The sequence below is a fragment of the Mesocricetus auratus genome, unplaced genomic scaffold (assembly GCF_017639785.1).
Source record: "Mesocricetus auratus isolate SY011 unplaced genomic scaffold, BCM_Maur_2.0 Super-Scaffold_100010, whole genome shotgun sequence".
Taxonomy (NCBI): domain Eukaryota; kingdom Metazoa; phylum Chordata; class Mammalia; order Rodentia; family Cricetidae; genus Mesocricetus; species Mesocricetus auratus.
Genome location: NW_024429194.1, coordinates 28,387,948 through 28,406,938, shown reverse-complemented (window position 1 = coordinate 28,406,938; position 18,991 = coordinate 28,387,948). Strand labels below are relative to the sequence as shown.

General features: G+C 40.0%; 1 protein-coding gene across 11 annotated transcripts in view; it reads right to left on the bottom strand.

Annotated features, from left to right (window-relative positions):
- The window catches only part of Dock10 (dedicator of cytokinesis 10), a 186,217-nt gene extending 169,823 nt beyond the window's left edge, over positions 1-16,394 (bottom strand). For 6 of the 11 annotated variants that reach the window (XM_013122363.3, XM_013122365.3, XM_013122364.3 and 3 more), the window contains exon 1: positions 16,168-16,384. In XM_013122363.3, the coding sequence (XP_012977817.2) occupies positions 16,168-16,326 (159 nt within the window). In that variant the 5' untranslated portion in view covers positions 16,327-16,384. Of the gene's footprint in view, positions 1-16,167 lie in introns of all 11 variants that reach the window. The other 5 variants (XM_013122369.3, XM_021234344.2, XR_005879873.1 and 2 more) reach the window with 4 other exon arrangements.
- Positions 16,395-18,991: the final 2,597 nt, after the last annotated feature.

Sequence of the window (18,991 nt, the reverse complement as noted above, 5' to 3'; positions counted from 1 at the left end):
AACTCTCTGAATAAAATGAAAGAAAGGGATTCATACAATCTCCACTGAAATTTTAACAATCTCTGATGACATAAGCAACAACTGGAACAAAGGATGGCAGCCACAATGAAAAAACTGATTTGTTAGAGGAGAAAAAAAAAAGAGTGGGAGAACATGGATGGAAAAGTCAGATTGTTTTAGAGTGCAACAAGGGCACATTTCTTTTAAAGCAAGTCTATGATAGAACCATTGAATAGCTGTAGGCCCTTTGGTGTCTCAGGTTAGTGTGCCTCCTCCATGTTCAGCTTTCCTCCTGATCTACATGGCGCCTTGTCCCCAAGCTCTGCCTTTGTCTCATTTCCCACATTTGTTTCCAGGTGGAGACCATCATTTGTTTCACTGGTGTTGTGGATGCTCTTGTGCCAACTTCACACACAAATCAGTTATCTAAAAGGAGAGAACCTTAACTGAGAAAATGCCTCTGTGAGATCCAATTGTAAGGCATTTTTCTTAATTACTTATAAATGTGGAGGGCCCAGCCCATGGTGGGTAGTGCTATCCCTGAGCTGGTGGTCCTGTGTCCTATAGGAAAGCCTATTGAACAAACCATGGGGTGCAAGCCAGTAAGCATACCATTCAACGGTCTCTGCATCAGCTCCCGCTTCCAGGTTCCAGCCCTGCTTGAGTCCCTGTCCTGACTTCCTTTGTTGATGAACAGTGGTGTGGAAGTGTAAGTCAAACAAACCCTTTCCTCCCCAATTTTCCTTTTGGTCATAGTGCTTTATTACAACAATAGAAACTCTAACTAAGGCTACTGCCATTTGTACTGAATTCTTTTACTTACTGAGTGTCCTGAACAATGGGAAATGGCATGCCAAAATGTCTCCTAAGAACCATCCCAAAATAACACCTAGACCACGCTTCTACCTCCAGAGGTCATTACCTTAATTTCTATAGTGCTGAAGAGCAGTGGATAGTCCCATTTTAAGAACATAATTAAGCAAGTCCCTGGGAAACCTAGACAGTGTTTTTTGGGAGTATTTTTCACCCTGGACATCTCTATCAGCAGTGGCACTATGAAGTTTTATGTCTCAATTCAGGACACAGAGGATCAGTGAACCCAGAATGTGGTGATATCTTGTTAATACTCTAACACATAAATCTTGCCTGAAGATCAGAGGGCAGAGCTAGGCACTAGTTAACCATAGAAGTCTGTGCAAACAGACAGGAAGTGAGATGGTTGGACAGAGAGAGGAATATCACGTGGGAGGAGACAGGAGCTCGGCCTCTTTTCAGTCTAGGATTTCACAGAGGTGAGAACTCTAGTGTCTGCTGCTCTGATTCTCTGATCTTTCAGCTTTCACCCCTAATATCTGACTCTGGGCTTTTATTATTAAGACCAATTGGAACTTGTGCTACACCAGACATTTACCCTAGAGCCCCATATTTCATAAACAGTGAGCGAGCTGGCCATGTCATTAGACCATCTGGTTTCTGTCACAGAACTTTGAGGTTCAGAGTTCTATGAGGCCACAGAGATACATGTCTGTTCTCCAAAAAGAGATCTGTAAGCAGTTAATGTGAAGAATGACAAGAAAGTAATTTACCTTCCAAGCCCTCCATCATCTCTGTAATGGTCCCTATGGGTCCCTACAGTTGTCTTCTGGAACTTAGATACCCCTGTTCTTGTCATTAATTACCTCTACTGATCAATTTGAATTCCTTTTCTTTTATCTAGTCCTTGAGAAATAGCCAAGAGATTAACTTGGAGCACGAGTCCCTTGTGTACAGAAAGGCAGAATTGACTTTCATTTCCCCAAATGGATTTATTCCTAAGATGATCAGAAACTGGCTACTGTTTCCTAGATACAGAAATTGTTATTACTATGGCACTCCGTAGCTTGCATTTATGTCTTTGTGTTTACGTCATTCTGGAACTGCAGCCCACTGTCACTCAGATAAAGGGCAGTGACTAGCTCACATTAAAAAGAATGTGACTCTTTTGGTTTCCAGAACTGATCAAATATACTTATTCTGGGAACTACTGTTACAAAAAACACCACCATATCAGTTTATCTTCTCAATCTTGATCTTCCCTTTCTAGCAAGGCACCTGGAATCTATAATCTCACATTATTAACATTTTGCTAGTCTGTACAATCTTCATTGGAAATTTTTGTGAACTTAAAGAGAAGCCTCAGGCATCTTGCAGTACTGGGCACCATACTTAAGAATGGCACACTTTTGTGCTCTTTGGTGAGCCAGGCATGACATGTGACTTGTCAGTGTGGCTGTAAGAACTGCTCTGACTTCAAAAGCCAGTGATGTCCTTCTGAGAGGCATAGCTTCAGACAAGTTCACTATCTGTTGTACCTACACTATACAATACAGCAGCAAGGAATCCAAGCCTGAGACAAGACATGAGATGCAAGAGGGGACAATGGACATGACCAGCCTAGAAGTGAGAAAGAAGGTAGGGATGTAAAAATAGTGGATATGGCCAGGCTGTATGAGAGAAGGCCTGGTCAGTGAAAAGAGAGGATTGGGTATGATTACACTGTAACTGGAAAGAAGGTATAGGGCTGGATGACTGCCAGCAACAAGCTAAGTGGCAGGTACATGCTGGCCAATGCCTTTATTTCTATTTTGTTATAGCCCACTTGTCAGCTTGGTAATGCTGCCAATTACCCACTTTAGAAGACTATTCTAGTGTCAGGAGAAGAATTTGAATTCACTTTTAATTCACCATAACTACACAGATTAGCAGTTGACCTGTTTTCCTTTATGCCTTCTCTACATAATTTAAAGATATGAAATGGCCAATTGTTGTTGCATCTAGTTTTTGTTTTAGTCAAAACAATGAACACTGATAAGTAGACAGCAGAGTGAATTGGTAGGCAAGGCTTCACTATAGATCATGCACAGGGTTTGGTAGTGCAGTTGTGTGGCTGCAAGCACTGCCCTAAGTTCAAAAGTAGTTTGACAAATCCTCCTGAGATGTATGACTTTGAACAAGTGCACTGACTGTTGTGCCTACACTGCCTAATACAGCAGCAGGAGCTACCTGTGGCCAAGGCATGCTTGAAAACTGGATTTGTCTTAATTTCAATTCAATTTAAGTAATTTAAGATTAACAATTGATAATCTAATTATTGGAAAACATCTAAATTTCAAAAACAATGTGTGGGAATTTACTCTTTTAATTATACATTTTAATGAACTCTAAATATCAAGAAAAATGTTTGTGATAGTAACTTAGAATTCACTTTGAAATGTGCTATGAGTATAAAGGCACACTGTATTTTTTTTTTTTTTGGTTTTTCGAGACAGGGTTTCTCTGTATTGTTTTGGAGGCTGTCGGTCCAGCCTGGCCTCGAACTCACAGAGATCCGCCTGCCTCTGCCTCCCTAGCGCTGGGATTAAAGGTGTGCGCTACCACCGCCTGGCTGTATTTTTATGTGTATGTATACATACACAGGTCTGCTTGCCAGTGTGTGTGTGTGTGTGTGTGTGTGTGTGTGTGTGTGTGTGTGTGTGTGAATCAGAAGTTGGAACTGGGAATGTTCCTCGATCACTTTCCACTTAATCTTTTGAAAGAGCATGTCTTAGTCAACTCAGAGATTGCTGCTTTGATTAGGCTGGTTGACCATCAAACCCCTGAGATGTACTAACACTGGGATTGTAAATGTGTGCCATTGTGGTCAGCATTATATAAGGATGCTGGTGAGTCAAGTCCTGCTCGTAATGCCTGTGCATCGGACATTTACCTGTTGTTTCAGCTCCCCATCCCCAGTTTTAAACACTTCTAACAATTGCATGATTGCTCCTTATTATTTCTAAATCTTGTGTAATTTGAAAACCGGAAAGAACTACTCCTTTAGTAAGTGATTTAAAAACATGTGAAGAAATAAATTTCAGAAGAATAAGCAAGTGGTGGATGACATAAAACAAAAACTCAAATGCTTTTGTATTTCTGTAAATAATCTATTCATGTGATTATGTTAAATAAATATTAAAGTGCTAAGATGAAAACATTTAAGCTTCCATTCCCATCTTTTCATATTCTATAAAGCACAATTTAAGTTTCTTCTTGGCAATCTAATCCCTTTTCCTAAAATAACTCTGAAGTAAATGAAATTTGTGAATGCATTTTATCAAGACAGAAAAAAGCAATAAAATAACTAAAATTTACCAGGCTCTTCCTAATCACCAGAATTTATTATATGCATGTTACTTGTATTTGCCCACTGGGTCTTTGAAATAACCTCCTGAGACAGTATGGCAGACAGAATCATAGTTTCTTAACAATGTGTACATTCTAATCTCAGGAAGTTAGCCATGTATCATTCATATGACTGGAAGGAGTTAAGACTGTAAGGGAAGATAAGGTTACTGATTTACAGATGAGGAAATTACCCACATAATTACAAGGTCCTGAGGGAAGGCTGAGAGTCAGGGGCCGGGACCATATGACGATACTTCACTACTGGCTTTGAAAGCTGAGAGCTTACATGTTGAGAAACCAACCGCAAAGCAGAGAGGGGTGGGGTAGGGGTGGAGACAGAGACAGAGAGAAAGAGAGAGACACACACAGAGAGAGGAGAATGGCTGGCCTGGCCTGAGCTTTTGAAATCTCAAAGCCCACCCCCAGTGACACACCTCCTCCAACAAAGTCCTCCTAATCCTTTCCAAATAGTTCCACCAACTGGGAACCAAGCATTAATTCAATTACATGAAACTATGGGAGCCATTCTCATTCAAACTACCACACATCCAAATGAATGGAGATGGCCTCTTGAAGCTACCAACATGCACAAAACTCAAGTCTAAGTGCATCAAAGACCTCAACATAAATCCAGTTACATTACACCTGATAAAAGAGAAAGTGGGGAGTAGCCTTGAGTGCATTGGCACAGGAGACCACTTCCTAATTACAACACCAGTAGCACTGAGAGCAACAACAAATAAATGGGACCTCCTGAAACTAAAATGTAAAGGACACAGCAAGTAAGACAAAATGACTGCCTACAAAATGGGAGATCTTCACCTTCCCCACATCTGACAGATGGCTGATCTCCAAAATATATAAATAACACAAGGAACTAGACATCAAAATACAAAATAATACAATTTAAAAAATGGGGTACAGAGCTAAACAGAGAATTCTCAATAGAACAATCTCAAATGGCTGAAAGACATTTAAAGAATTGCTCAGCATCCTTAATCATTAGGGAAATACAAATCAAAATGACTCTGAGATACCATCTTACACCTGTCAGAATGGCTAAGATCAAAAACACTGAGGACAGCTAATGTTAGAGTGGATACAGAGTAAGGGGAACACTCCTCCACTGCTGGTAGGAGTGCAAACTTGTATAGGCAGTTTGGAAATCAATATGGTGGTTTCTCAGAAAATTGGGAATCAATCTGCCCCAAGATCCAGAGATATCACTCTTGGACATAAACCCAAAGGATGCTCAATCATACCAAAAGGACATTTGCTCAATTACATTCATAGCAGCATTATTCATAGTTGCCAGAACCTGAAAACAACCTAGATGCCCCTCAACTGAAGAATGGATAAAGAAAATGTGGTACATTTATACAAATTTTAATCGGCTGTTAAAAATAATGACATCATGAAATTTGCAGGCAAACCGATGGAACTAGAAAAAAAACACCCTGAGTAAGGTAACCCAGATTCAGAAAGACAAACACAGTATGTACTCATTCATAAGTGGATACTAGATGCAAAGCATAAGATAACCAGACTATAATCCACAGCTCCAGAGAAGCTAGGTATCAAGGAGGACCCAAGAGGGATGCACAGATCATCCTTGGAAGGGGGAATTAGATGAGATCTCCAGGGTAAACTGGAGGTGGGGGCGGTAGAGGGGAGGGGATGGGAAATTAGATCATGAGGGAATGGGATTGATGAGTTAGGGGAGGGACAGATTGGGAGACAGCTGTTTAGCTTGGCTTATCTCAGGGGCCCCTGGCAGTGGAACCAGAATCTATCTGTCCCTGGTGCATGAGCTAGCACCAGGAATCCCTATGTTGGGATTCCATGCTCAGGTGCGAGGAGCTTGGTCTATCTCTCCTTAATGTGCCAGGCTTTGTTGACTCCCTATGGAAGGCCTTACTTAACCTTTGGATGGAATGGATGGGCGATGGACTGGGCAGGGGTGGTGAGAAAGGGCTAGATGAGAGGTAGGATGGAGAAGAGTGGTTGGAATGTAAAATGAAATAATAACCAATTCTTTCTAGAACCTTTAGGACAAAGGGCAGCTCTACCAATTTCAGCCAAGTGAGATCTGTATCAGATTTCTGCTCTAGAAATATGAGACAATGAATGTGTGTTGTTTTAATTAAAAGACAATACATATGATGTTTAAAATGACTTTGTGGTATTTTATCACATTAGAAATAGGAAACTAATACAGATGGATATGTTCATTAGTCCCATTTTACAGACTGGGCAGTTACAGCAGAAATCATTGAAAAACTGACCCAGGGCTCATACAACCGCAGGTGGTTTGGTAATAGATTCAGAACACACACTCTAACCCTTAACTCAAGAAGCACCTTGAAAATTAAGAACATTACATGGAGCTTTCTCATGTCCTATTGAGAATGTTGTCTTCTTAGCATCTTGTCATTCCCTAGGTCTCTGAACTACAGCTATTTCACTGGATATGGCTAGATGCACAAAGGTTAGATCACTAAGGTAATACTGCAGCTCTCCCTGAAGTACCAATCAGGATTATGATTTTACATCCATTTGCGTTCTGTGTCTGCTTCTAAACTGTATATTGCATGAGGTGAGAGCAGCCAGACCATGTCACCTGTGTCTGATATTGCCTGTGATATTGTCTCTCAGTCTTCTGTTCAGTCTAGTTCTGCACTAGATTCCTGATGTTTAGTCAATCAGTGACGTATTCAACACATGCAGAGTGAATGCACCTTTAACAATGCAATATAAAACAAAAAAGATTTTAGAAAATGGATCATATCAGTCAGCTTTCTGTTGCTGAGACAAAATAACCTGAGGTACTCAGTTTAGGAGGAAAGGCTCATTTGGGTCCCACTTGGGTCTATAGTGGCACAGTACAGCATGGTGGGAACACATAGTGAAAGAAGTTGTTCACCTTCTGTCATTCAGGAAGCAAAACAGAGACAGAAGGAGTTGGGTTGCCAACATTACCTTCAAGGACACATCTTAGTGGCTTTAACTACTTCCATTAGGCCTCAGTTCTTAAAGGTTCCACCACCTCCAGGAAGTGCCATGCACTCATGGCCAATTTGTAAAACCTAGGTCCTTGGTACAGATCCAAACTATACCAAAGATTTCAGTAATCCTAAACTGTAGTGCCTAACTTAGCAAATCAACTCCATGAAGATAAAACCTAAGAGAATAAATTGACTTTTTAGGAAAACCTCCCAGAAGAAGCAAGGCAAATTAGCACATTCATATTTGACTTGCAAAAGACAGACCTGACTTTCAATTGCATCACTACTTTTTTCAGTTTCTCCATTATATCCCTATTATTTCCTAAGATCAGGGTTTAGGGTTGGGGTCATATGCAATCCTAGAATTGAGGGAATGTGTCTAAAACCCACTCTTCCACATAACAAAGACACGCTGAGCTGAAAGCAAACATGTCACACTTTAAAATTTTATTTAATTATATTTCAAAAATTAAGAAATAATTTAAATTCATTCTTTCTCTAGACACATAACAAAACATTTCTACTTGGTAATATAATTTTACAACCTTTACATACCATGGCTTCTCCCAAAGCATTATATAACTAATGTAGACTATTTTACACATTTTACACACACACACTTATTTATTTATACCTAGATCAATCTATACAATTGAATCTGTTCATTGGTTTTGATTTACATGACTGGTTATCAAATCTCCCAATACGCCCTTGATTTTCTGCTGTTATTTGTCATACTATAGATTTTAATTTTAGAACACTTTTTGTTCCTTATCATTTTCAACTGATGCAATTTAGAAAACTATAATGATGTACTATCATTTGGACAAGCTGATGCCATATGTTATTTGAGTTCTGCAAGCCCTTTCCTGAAAGATTTGTATTGTTAATTACTAAGCTCCAAGCATATTCAATTAATTCTTCTCCCCAGGGAGAAGGCACTGAGAGCATTTGTCTCTTTTCTATGGCTTCATGTGTTCAGTTTAAAATGAGTTCACATGCAGAACTTACTGCCAAAGATTCTCTGGGCTTTTAGGCTCTGTGTTATACTATCTCTGGCACACCATTTAAACTCAGTTTCCATTATTTACATAGGGTTCCCTTCCGGAGGGAGTCTTAAGTGGGTATATTCAAATCCATTCTCACTAAAGCAGAGCAGAACATTAACTTGGGATTTAGAGACCTTAAAAGCCTTTTCCTCATAGAGCCTTCACGAAATGTGCAACTGGGCAAAGAATGTAAAGAATCCCTCTGCAAAAGTTTTATTAGGTTATTTAGTAGAGAGATATAAAGAGATTATTTTATTTCCTCTGAAGTAGTTCCCATATCAAACTCCTCTTTGGCCTTGATTTTGTTCACTAAGCATATATGTAAACAAACAAGTCCCAGAGAGATGAAATTATTACTTTTATAAATAATTATTTTCTCCCTTCATCTTGTTTCATATTTTGGTATTTAAAGTACTTGAGCAAGAAGCAATGATTATTGTGCTTATACCTTGGAAGGAGATTGAGATGAGGAGGGTCAAGCAGAACTGTACCAACACACTACTTGGCCTCTGGTTTGGGGCCACACTCTCTGGAGCATTCTCTGAGAATGGATACGAAAGAAATGCATTAACTCCTGATGAAAATGGCCTCCTTGTCTTGCCTTCACACTTGCACTTTTCCACAGCTGTAGGACACCGCAGTAGTTAACTCTGAAATGTCTACTACAAACTCAAGTCTTGCACTCTGGTCCCAAATCCCGTGGTGCTGTTTTAAAGGGTAAGTAGTATTTAAGGCGTGATATTTTGCTGCAGGTAGTAGTTCAGGAGGGACAGGCCCTACCCTAGTTCTACTGTTGCTCACACTATCTCTGGGTCCTTGCAGTATTAGAAGTCTCTGCCATGTGTTCATGTCACCATGAACACTTCCATACCTTCTCTGTTGTAATGGACTGAAGACTCCTCAAGCTGTAAGCCAAGAAGAAACCTTTACTCACTCAAATTGCTTTTGTAGGTATTTTGTGATAGCACTAAAAAAGCAACTAACACAATTGTTAATTAGTGTACAATGTGATTCTACAAGGTAATATTCTGGTGCTCCAACAGACAGGAGAAGAGAGACCTTCCATTATGTCAAAGATAGATAACTTGAGACTTTGAACTTTATTCTTTTGACTATATATCTAGAAGTTGCTATTCAAACATACTAACTCCTAGACCCTCGGGTAAATGACAGGCACCAAGTTCCTTTGGATCAACTAGATAATACAATATACTATAGAAATCAAAATTAAGGAAAAAAGAAGATTCCCCAATTGATGACTTGTCATCTACCAGATAAGGGTCAGTAAACTTTTCTGTCACTATTATATTTTACTATTGCATAGTATTTTAGACATGGTAGACCAGGCACCTTCTCTGTGTCTCTCTGGAATTTTCTCTTCCTTTCTTCTCTCTTTCTTCCCCTCTTATTTGGTTTCTTCACTTCAATATATCCCATCTTAAAATTATGAAAATCATCCCAATTTCATGGGCTGTGAGCTAAACATAGAATTTGACATAAATTCTGTATAGTTCATAAAAGTATTGACTTTGGAAAACTCCACAGTATCGAAGGATAGGTTATGATACATATCTTGGGGCAGCAATCACAACTGAGAGTCACTCGGTATGATAAGTTTATCATATAAGTGTACCTTGTTGACTAGCACTGATTTCATCTGCCAGACTTACCACACATTTAGACTATTGTTATATCTCTTGGTCTTTGAGCAATATTAAAGATAAAGCCATATTTGACTTTATGTATCCAGTATATCCTTGTCATCCCCCAAATATAAATTTTAGGGTCTCTACTGTTTCAGAATCATCTCAAAATATTCATGGATTTTGAAAATGTTTCATGTTCTAGTTGAGACTTGTGATCTGTTATATGGGCATTCATTACACAGCCAGAGGGAGATGGAAGCCTACTTGACATTTGCTCTGTAGTTTCCTCTTATATCAGTGGAATCATTCTTTATTTGAGAGGGAGGTAAAAAGAGTTAAATGAAGAAAACCTCTGGGATTAGCAATGACTTATAAGACATATGAAATTATAGAAATTAACCAGAGAACAGATCTACAGAAATTAAGTTAGCTATTTGTAAACTTTAACAAAACATGATATAAGTGGAATAAGAATATAATTCATAAATATTTTGGGTGACTGGGAGATAGCTGAGCTGGTGAAGTGGTTGTTGTACAAGCACAAAGAATAGGGTTTAAGCTCCAGATCCCACATAAAAAAGCTGGTTATGATGATACACACTTGAAACCCAAGCACTAGCTAGGGAGAGACAGGCAGATAACTGGAGATGGCTGGTCAGGCAATTGAGTTCCAGGCAACTGAGAAAGACTGTCTCAAAAACCAAGGTAGAAAATGTTCTAAGGAATGAAAGCCAAGACTGACTTCTGTCTTCATATGCACAGGAACACATATCATACCCACAGCAGCAACATATATTACACCCACAGAAACATACATCACATCCACAGGAACAAACATCATACCCACAGGAACATACATCACACCCACAGGAACATACATCATATCCACAGGAACAAATATCATACCCACAGCAGCAACATACATCACACCCAGGAACATACATCACACCCACAGGAACATGCATCACATCCACAAGAACAAACATCATACCCACAGAAACATACATCACACCCACAGTAACATAAACCACATCCACAGGAACACACATCACACCCACAGGAACACACATCACACCCACAGGAACATACATCATATCCACAAGAACACACATCATATTCACAGGAACATACATCATATATGCAGGAACATACATCACATCCACAGGAACATACATCATATCCACAGGAAGATAATTCACATCCACAGGAACATAAATCATATCCACAGGAACATAATTCACATCCACAGGAACATAATTCACATCCACAGGAACATAATTCACATTCACAGGAGCATACATCACACCCACAGGAACACACATGCACCAGCATACAGATTTCTCCCATCAGGAAAGTTTCTGCATTACAACCAAACTAGAACTTTGAAGAAATGTCTTCATTTTTTTTTTGTCAGTTAGTCTCCACTGAATTTTAATAGTCGCAGCCATCAGGATTTATATGTCCCTCATAAATGACTAAATCCTTCATTTTAATATTTAGCAAATCTCTTCAGTTTAGATCACACACCCAAACTGCAATCTTGAAAGTCCCAAGTTGATGAATTGTTTTAGGATAGACAACTGTGTTCAAGTTCTGAGTGGCATCAACGTTCAACCCTTGTCTTTATCTCCCTCCTTATTTCATTCCTGTAAGATTTAATTAAGAGTTGGGGATTAACCAAGCTTTTTATCTCAGTGCTGACTGATCAAAGATGTCAGTCTACAGGTCATTATTAATTCTAGTCTATAAAAGAATATAAGGCCACTTTGGAAATCAGTATGGAGATTCCTCAGAAAAAATGGAAATAAACCTACCACAAGACCCAGCAACTCCATTCTTAGGCGTATATTCAAAAGAGGCCCATTCATACAACAAAGATGTCTGTTCCACTATGTTCATAGCAGCATTATTTGTAATAGCCAGAACTTGGAAGCAACCTAGATGTCCCTCAACTGAAGATTGGATAGAGAAAATGTGGTACATTTACACAATGGAGTACTATTCAGCAGAAAAAAACAATGGAATCCTGAGATTTGCAGGCAAATGGATGACACTAGAAGAAACCATCCTGGGTGAGGTAACCCAGTCACAAAAAGAGAAACATGGCATGTACTCTCTCATATATGGATTTTAGACATAGATCTGGGGAGTGCTAGCCTACAATCCCATGGCCAGAGAGTCTGGGAAACAGAATCCTCATTCAGTGGCTGATCAAAGAAGAGGCAGACTCCCTCGGTTAAGTACTAAGCTGAACTCAAGAAAGCCAGTAACAGAGAGGGAGGACTGATGACCAAAGGGATTAAGACTGGGCTGGTTTAACCCCCAGAAACAGCCGACCTGACAAAGGTTAACTCTTGAATCCCAGGCATCAGCCTGGGAATCCAGCATGGGACTGATCAAGACCCGCTGAATGTGGGTGTCAGTGAGGAGGCCTAGGTAATCTATTGAGCCTTGGGCAGCAGATCAGTACCCATCCGGAGTATACACATGGACTTTGGACTCCTATCCAACAATGTGAGGTGCACTCTCACCCTGAACTCTTGGGGAAGGGTCTAGGCCCTGCCCTATATGAAATGACAGACTATGGACACCCCCTTGGAGGGCCTCACCCTCCCTGGGGAAATGAGGGGATAATGGGGGGGAGGGCATGGGAGGAGAGGAGGGAAAGGGAGAGGAACCTGGAACTGACTTGTGAAGCAACCTTGTTTCTTATCTAAATTTAAACTGAAAAAAAAAAAAGAATATAAGGCATTGTTCTGGGTCCCGTTGAGGCAACAAAACAAAACAAAAAAACCCAACTAACCAACCAAACAAAAAGTCCAGATTTAATCCCTGCTTATTTCATATATACCAGTGATACAAGAAAAAATATACAACTAGTAAAAATAGCCGTTAAAAGTTGAGCCCAATACAGGTTAGAAAAGAATATGTCCTTAGCTGTGAAATGGGCTTACACATTACAAATAATACAGGACATTATTTGTCCATTCATCAGTCATTTGCTGGTTTTTACAATGGGCCAGGTTATAGTTCTTTGTACGAATTTCCTTAAAATTACAGAGTCACATATCTAGCTTCCTCCTTGGCATTGCCAGCTTAGACCTATAAAGCACTGGGAACTCAGCACTTATATATACTTACAATCTTGCTCCTGAGTTCCTGTCGCATACACTTTCCACTAAAGGACAATTTGGTTCTGAACGTACAGGTAAAAACTTAACAGCAGAGGATGGGGAGATCTCTTAGCAGTGTAGGGTACTTGCTGCTCTCGAAGAGGACCTGGGATCAGTTTCCAAGAGGGGCATCCAGGGGCTCACAACCACCAGTAATCCAGTTTCACGAGACTGGATGCTTTCTGTGGGTACCACAGATACACACACGTAGGCAAAGCTATCATACACGTATAATAAATATATCCTTTAAAGGAATGTACACAGAAAGCCGAGACTGGTTTCTTTCTCCCACACTTTGTAGCTCACAGCAAAGCCTAGTTGTTGTGCTAGTGAAATATATCCAGAATCCAAACACTTCTCACTAACCCCGGGGAAAACCATAATGGACTTTAACTGGCATCGCTGCAACAGGTTCCTACTGCTCCTCAGTTTGCCTTCTGTAGCCCTAGATCCTTTTCTAGAGACTCTAATTCATGGGTTGAAATCCACATTCATCAGGTTGAAAGAGAGCAAGGTGAAGAGCTTAGATTCCCATCTTTCAAAACCAAGTCATGCTCTTTAGAGGGGCATCAAAGGTGATCCTCTATTGCACTGGTTCTCAATGTGTGACTCACGACTCCTTTGGGGATCAAATGACACTCTCACAGGGGTTGCATATCACATATTTACATTATGATTCACAACGGTAGAAAAATTACAGTTTTGAAGTAGCAACAAAAAGAATTTTATGGTTGGGGTATCACTACAACATGAGGAACTGCCGTGTTAGGAAGACTGAAAACCACTGCTCTATTAGAATAAGCCAGAACTGCTTACAGAAAGCCCAGATTCCAAGAATCCCTACCAGGCCTTCTCATATAAAGTTCCTGGAGTATAAAGGTCAAGGATATACATGCATAGGTGCCTCCATATGAAGTTGAAACAAGCCAAGATTGTCGAAGCGCCATCTTGGAAGGTTAGCAATGTTATCCTTAGCAAATTTGTTCACTCAATATTACCGCCCTATTGCAACACATCCAGAAAAAATAAACCCTCCTGAAATGTACCACCACCTTCACACTTCACAGCCAGGGAAGAAATTCCTGGTGCATCTCTTCACTGTACTGCATGTATGAATTCTGGAGTTGCCCTGGAGGACACTGCCAGTATATGTTACCCTAAGTGGTTCAAGAGTTCCTTATAAAAACTTACTTCGCCTGTCAGTTTCATCCTTATTTTCTTTGAGGTGGAAATCACAATGGCTCTCAGAATCAGTGGGGAGGGCACTGTGTCCTGCAGAGCTGAAACTTAGCAGTTCCAGGACTTGAACAAGGTGTCCAGTCTTCTGATCCTCTGGTTTGTCATCCGTAAGTTCTTGTTAAACCCTCTAATTGACACGTGATAACTGTGCATGTTTATGGGCTGCCGTGTGACATTTCAATCTATGTATTCATTGCATGACGTCTAGAGTAGAGTAAGCATATTTATTTCTTTAAACATCTGTCATTTACTTGTGGTGAAAACATTCAAAATTCTTTTAGATTTTAAATATATATTATGTTATTATGACATAGTGAATTCCTTTTGTTTTAAGAGTTCAGGACTTTTTATTTGTCTTGGAGTCACTGAAGCCAAAAAAATGACAAAAACATTCACTTACAACCCCAATACACACACACACACACACACACACACACACACACACACTCACTCACTCACCAAAATCTATTTGTAGGAAAAAAATGGTTTGATACATGATATGAAAGTATATAAATTCAAAATATATGGATAAGAGTAGCTCTAGTCATGGTGAATTCTTTATCATTCCATTTAATGCTGGTGAAAGAACTAGATAAATCAAAAGGATACTTAGAAAATAGTAAATTGCTACTGAATACTTTACAGTATTTTACTTGTTTTCAAAAAACTATAATCTAATTAGAAAAACTATTGCTGTTAGTAACATATACTTATGTCTATATACAATCTATGAATATGTTAATGCTATTATTATAGTTAGCAAACAGGACTTTGTTGGCCTTTGAGCAATCTCAAACACTTTTAAATTTTATAGGGATAATAAGTGTGAAATGGTTTGAACTTCATGCTTTTATGAAGAGACAGTCACAGCCCTTAATTCAAGAGAAATATTGATTTGTGAAAACTCCAACCTTGATTTGTCAAAGGAGTTGGTATAGAAAGTTACACTGTGGTCCCCTGTCATTCAGAGGCATATCCAGGGCCAACTGACTTTCAGGTAAGAACTGTTAGTGCAACAGGTATTTTTCATTATATTTACCATATCCTTGAACATCTAAGTCTAAGAGAAAAACACTGTGAGAAAGCATCCTGACTCCAACACATGCCCGGTTTTGGAAAGTTCAGCACACTATTTACATCCTGACAGGGGATTTCAATGACTAAGCAGATCTTTTCCCCAAATCTTAGAGTAAGAGGGCACTCTGTATTTTATCTTCACTGCTTAAACAGAGGCAGAGAGGAACAACACTATCTGATACAATAGAAATACAAACTTAAAAATTATATAATGTTACAATTGGCAAGAAACAACTTCTGAATGAAAACATCACATATTCCACAAAACTCTCAATATGTTACTCTGATTTTGTGCCAAAGTTAACTAAGCATTTTGAAAACACATTCTCGTTTCAGAGTCAGGAAAAGGACAGAAAAACAACCCCAGATCTCTTGAAGTTAGAGATCTAACTACCGGAATCTACAAAGCATGATTGTTTATTGGCGACACACAAATTAAGACTTATAACAGAATCCACTGAAACTAAATGTCAAATTTCTTGTTGGCTTTTTTTCCCATGCTGCAGAGTTAACATCAAACAAATTCTGGGAAGCAGAGAATTTCACAGACACACACCAAACATTTTTATGACAGATTTAAGAAAGAAAATCGTCTCTCTAAATGATAGAAATGCTTCTAAGAGATTCTTTGCCCCCAAACAGCAACAATAAGGTAGCAAACTCTAGGTCACACATATCTTGATCTGAAGCCAAACACCAAACCCTCCCAAATTGTAGCGTCTATCTCCGTAATAACAGTTCAATCAAGAGAGTCTGTTTGCCAAGAATACTGTACCATTATGAGGGTTCTGGGTCTACTCATCTCATCGTCACTTTCAAGAGGCACAATTTCATGGGATGGTTCCTCCTGGCGTCTTCTACAAATGTGTGGACAGCTCCTCTGGATCACAGAGCGAAAAGCTTGAAGCAGAACAATGCTGGCAGTGCAGCCCATCGCTGCATCCTGGAGCCTACAGAGTAACTTCTATGTTGATGCTATGTTTGAAAAACAGTGGCTCCTTGTCCCTGAGAACAAGCCTACACGGCAGCTGCAGCCAGCTCACCCTCCAATCATTTCCTTGAGCTATGATCATCTGATCACGGCCAAATAGCTTGGATGCAGCGATGGGGAAGATGTGATCCACACTCAACGACATCAGAGCATTTCTTCCATGCATTTTGAAAACATGTTTTCTGTTTTTTACAGTGACTGTCTACGATTCCTGCTTCAGAGCTTTGGGTAAATACAAATCCCCACCCACCTCTCTCTCTCTCTCTCTCTCTCTCTCTCTCTCTCTCTCTCTCTCTCTCTCTCTCTCTCTCACACACACACACACATCATTAGTCATTCTTCAAATTAAACAGCTGAAAACCGGACTTTATGCTGACTTTCCTCCTCCCTAGGCAAAGGAAGTATATTGACTGACAAATGATAGTACAAAAAATATAAACACTTTCAGAAGGAAGTTCTTCTGGTTACCTCATTAAGTCATCAGGGTTTTACTGTACATAAATTCTGGAAGAGAAATCAGCATCAGAAATGTTGAGTACCATAAATCAAGATGATTTATCAAAAGTATGCATGCGATAACAGACCATGTGAGACATGCCAGTGTTCTGTGTGATTTCTTCTCAATGGTGTAGTTGTTCTGTTCCCACACACACAGCTCTGCAGCATAATACATTTTTACATTTACATAGGCGGTTTTCAAGGCTGAAAACCTCTGTCTCTATCTGAGGTCACCCAGTGCACTCTGCCAAGCTGACCTCTTAGAGGCAGCTGGAAAACATTTTAACATCCTATCAATAAGAATGAAAGCTTTGCAGAAACACATCGAGGTCTTTGGTAGTTAAGGGTCTAGTATTCCCTGACTTCTGTGAGACTAGTTACTTACGAGGGAACCAAAGTGGGATGCTTAGAAATCACGTGACCCATCTGGAATGGCCTCAAGATCTAATGGTATACTGAAAGCGAGTAGGGCAGCAGGGGATACAGGCGCTAAAAATATCTCATGGAAAATGGATTTTGCTTACAAACGAGGGAAGCATGAAATCCCCAGGAGGATTTTCAATGTTGGGATCTTCTTGCCAAGTTAATTCTTTCAGCCCAACTCTTAGAGATTTAAATAAAAAAATCAAAACAAAACAATGTTCTGCTTAGTTTGGGGGCTCCTTGTGTACAGAGTGCCACTGTATGACGTTTAGCGAAGGTTTGTTCTGCTGTAAGGTGTGGTTGACCCAGCTACACTCAAGTCACTTTTACAGAGGCATGCAGCAAAATGCTCAATTAGGCATCAATGACTCAGTAATCTGTCACAACACAGTATCATTTTAATTGGTATGTCTGCCAGAGAAAGAAAGCATGTTTCTTTTCACTTTTTCCCCCACCTCTTTTAAGAAGTACTGACTGCCAATAGTTTTCATCTCTCTCTGTTTTGAGCAAACATATTTTAGTGCTGCCAGAGAAAGAGGAAAAAATGCTAGCGGTGCTGGCAAGTCCTTAACTTCCTCTGGACCTCCGTCAGCATGCCTGCTCTCTAATGTAAACCATTTCACTGCAGACAACTGGGGCATTTGCTGACAAGAGGCCACAGTTGAGATCATCCAGCTCAAGGGGATTGAATATGCAAACCAGGAGCCAAGTGTGAGCCCATGCTTGTGCATGTACCCTTTGAAATGTGGCTGCTCCTCCTCTGTGAATGTGGTGCCTACTCTACCCACCTCCTCCCAGTCTCATAGCAGACCTCCGGCCAGTCCTTTGCATGGATAATGATTGCCTGTTCACATGGCTTATCGGACACACCCCCGGTCCCAGCCAGAGAACTGAGAGGGGTGACTGCTAGTTCAGGCACACACTGAGGGTCCAAAGGCACACTTTGTCTCCTGAACGTCCTTCTGGCCACCTCTCTCTAGGTCTGACTAACACTCTGGGGTCGCATTTGGAGTCAGATGTTTGGCAGATGGCACAGTCCTTAGGGAAACATGCAGATGCTTTCGATGCTTTCTAGCTATTAGAAGGCTGTTTGCATCGATCCTCTCTGCCTCCGAGGAATCTGCCCCTATAATTGATGGGCTGCTAGGGAGGGGCTTGCACTACCCTCCCCACTCCTTCTGACTCCAAATCTCTATTCTAGGAGAATGTCCAAAGATGAGTTCCTTTCAAATTCAGTGTAGAAAATGGTTATCCACTGGACAGGGAACAAAAGGGATGAAAAGTGGGAAATAAGAATCACACCTGTTCAATAGCTTCTAGGAAAAACTGCCAGTATGCAGCAAAGTGGCAATGAAGGGGCTAAGTTCTGAGCACTGCACTGAGGTTCATAGAGAGGCAACAGGTGAGTCTGATGAGGGAACACAGAAATCTTCTTAAAGAAACACTCCCTCATATCAACATAGCATGCACACGGGCAGAAAGGAACTATTTTAAAATAAATCATATACCCTTCATTAGGAGTCTGATGTTTTTCACTATGAACCATTAATTTGGCTTCAAATGTGACCCAACGTGTACATAACTTATAGAGACTTCCCTTTGCTTTCATCTATGTCCTTCTCTCAGCTGGACATTCCTTTATGGTTTCATTAGATGCTGACTAATGATAAACCCAGTAGGTGATATT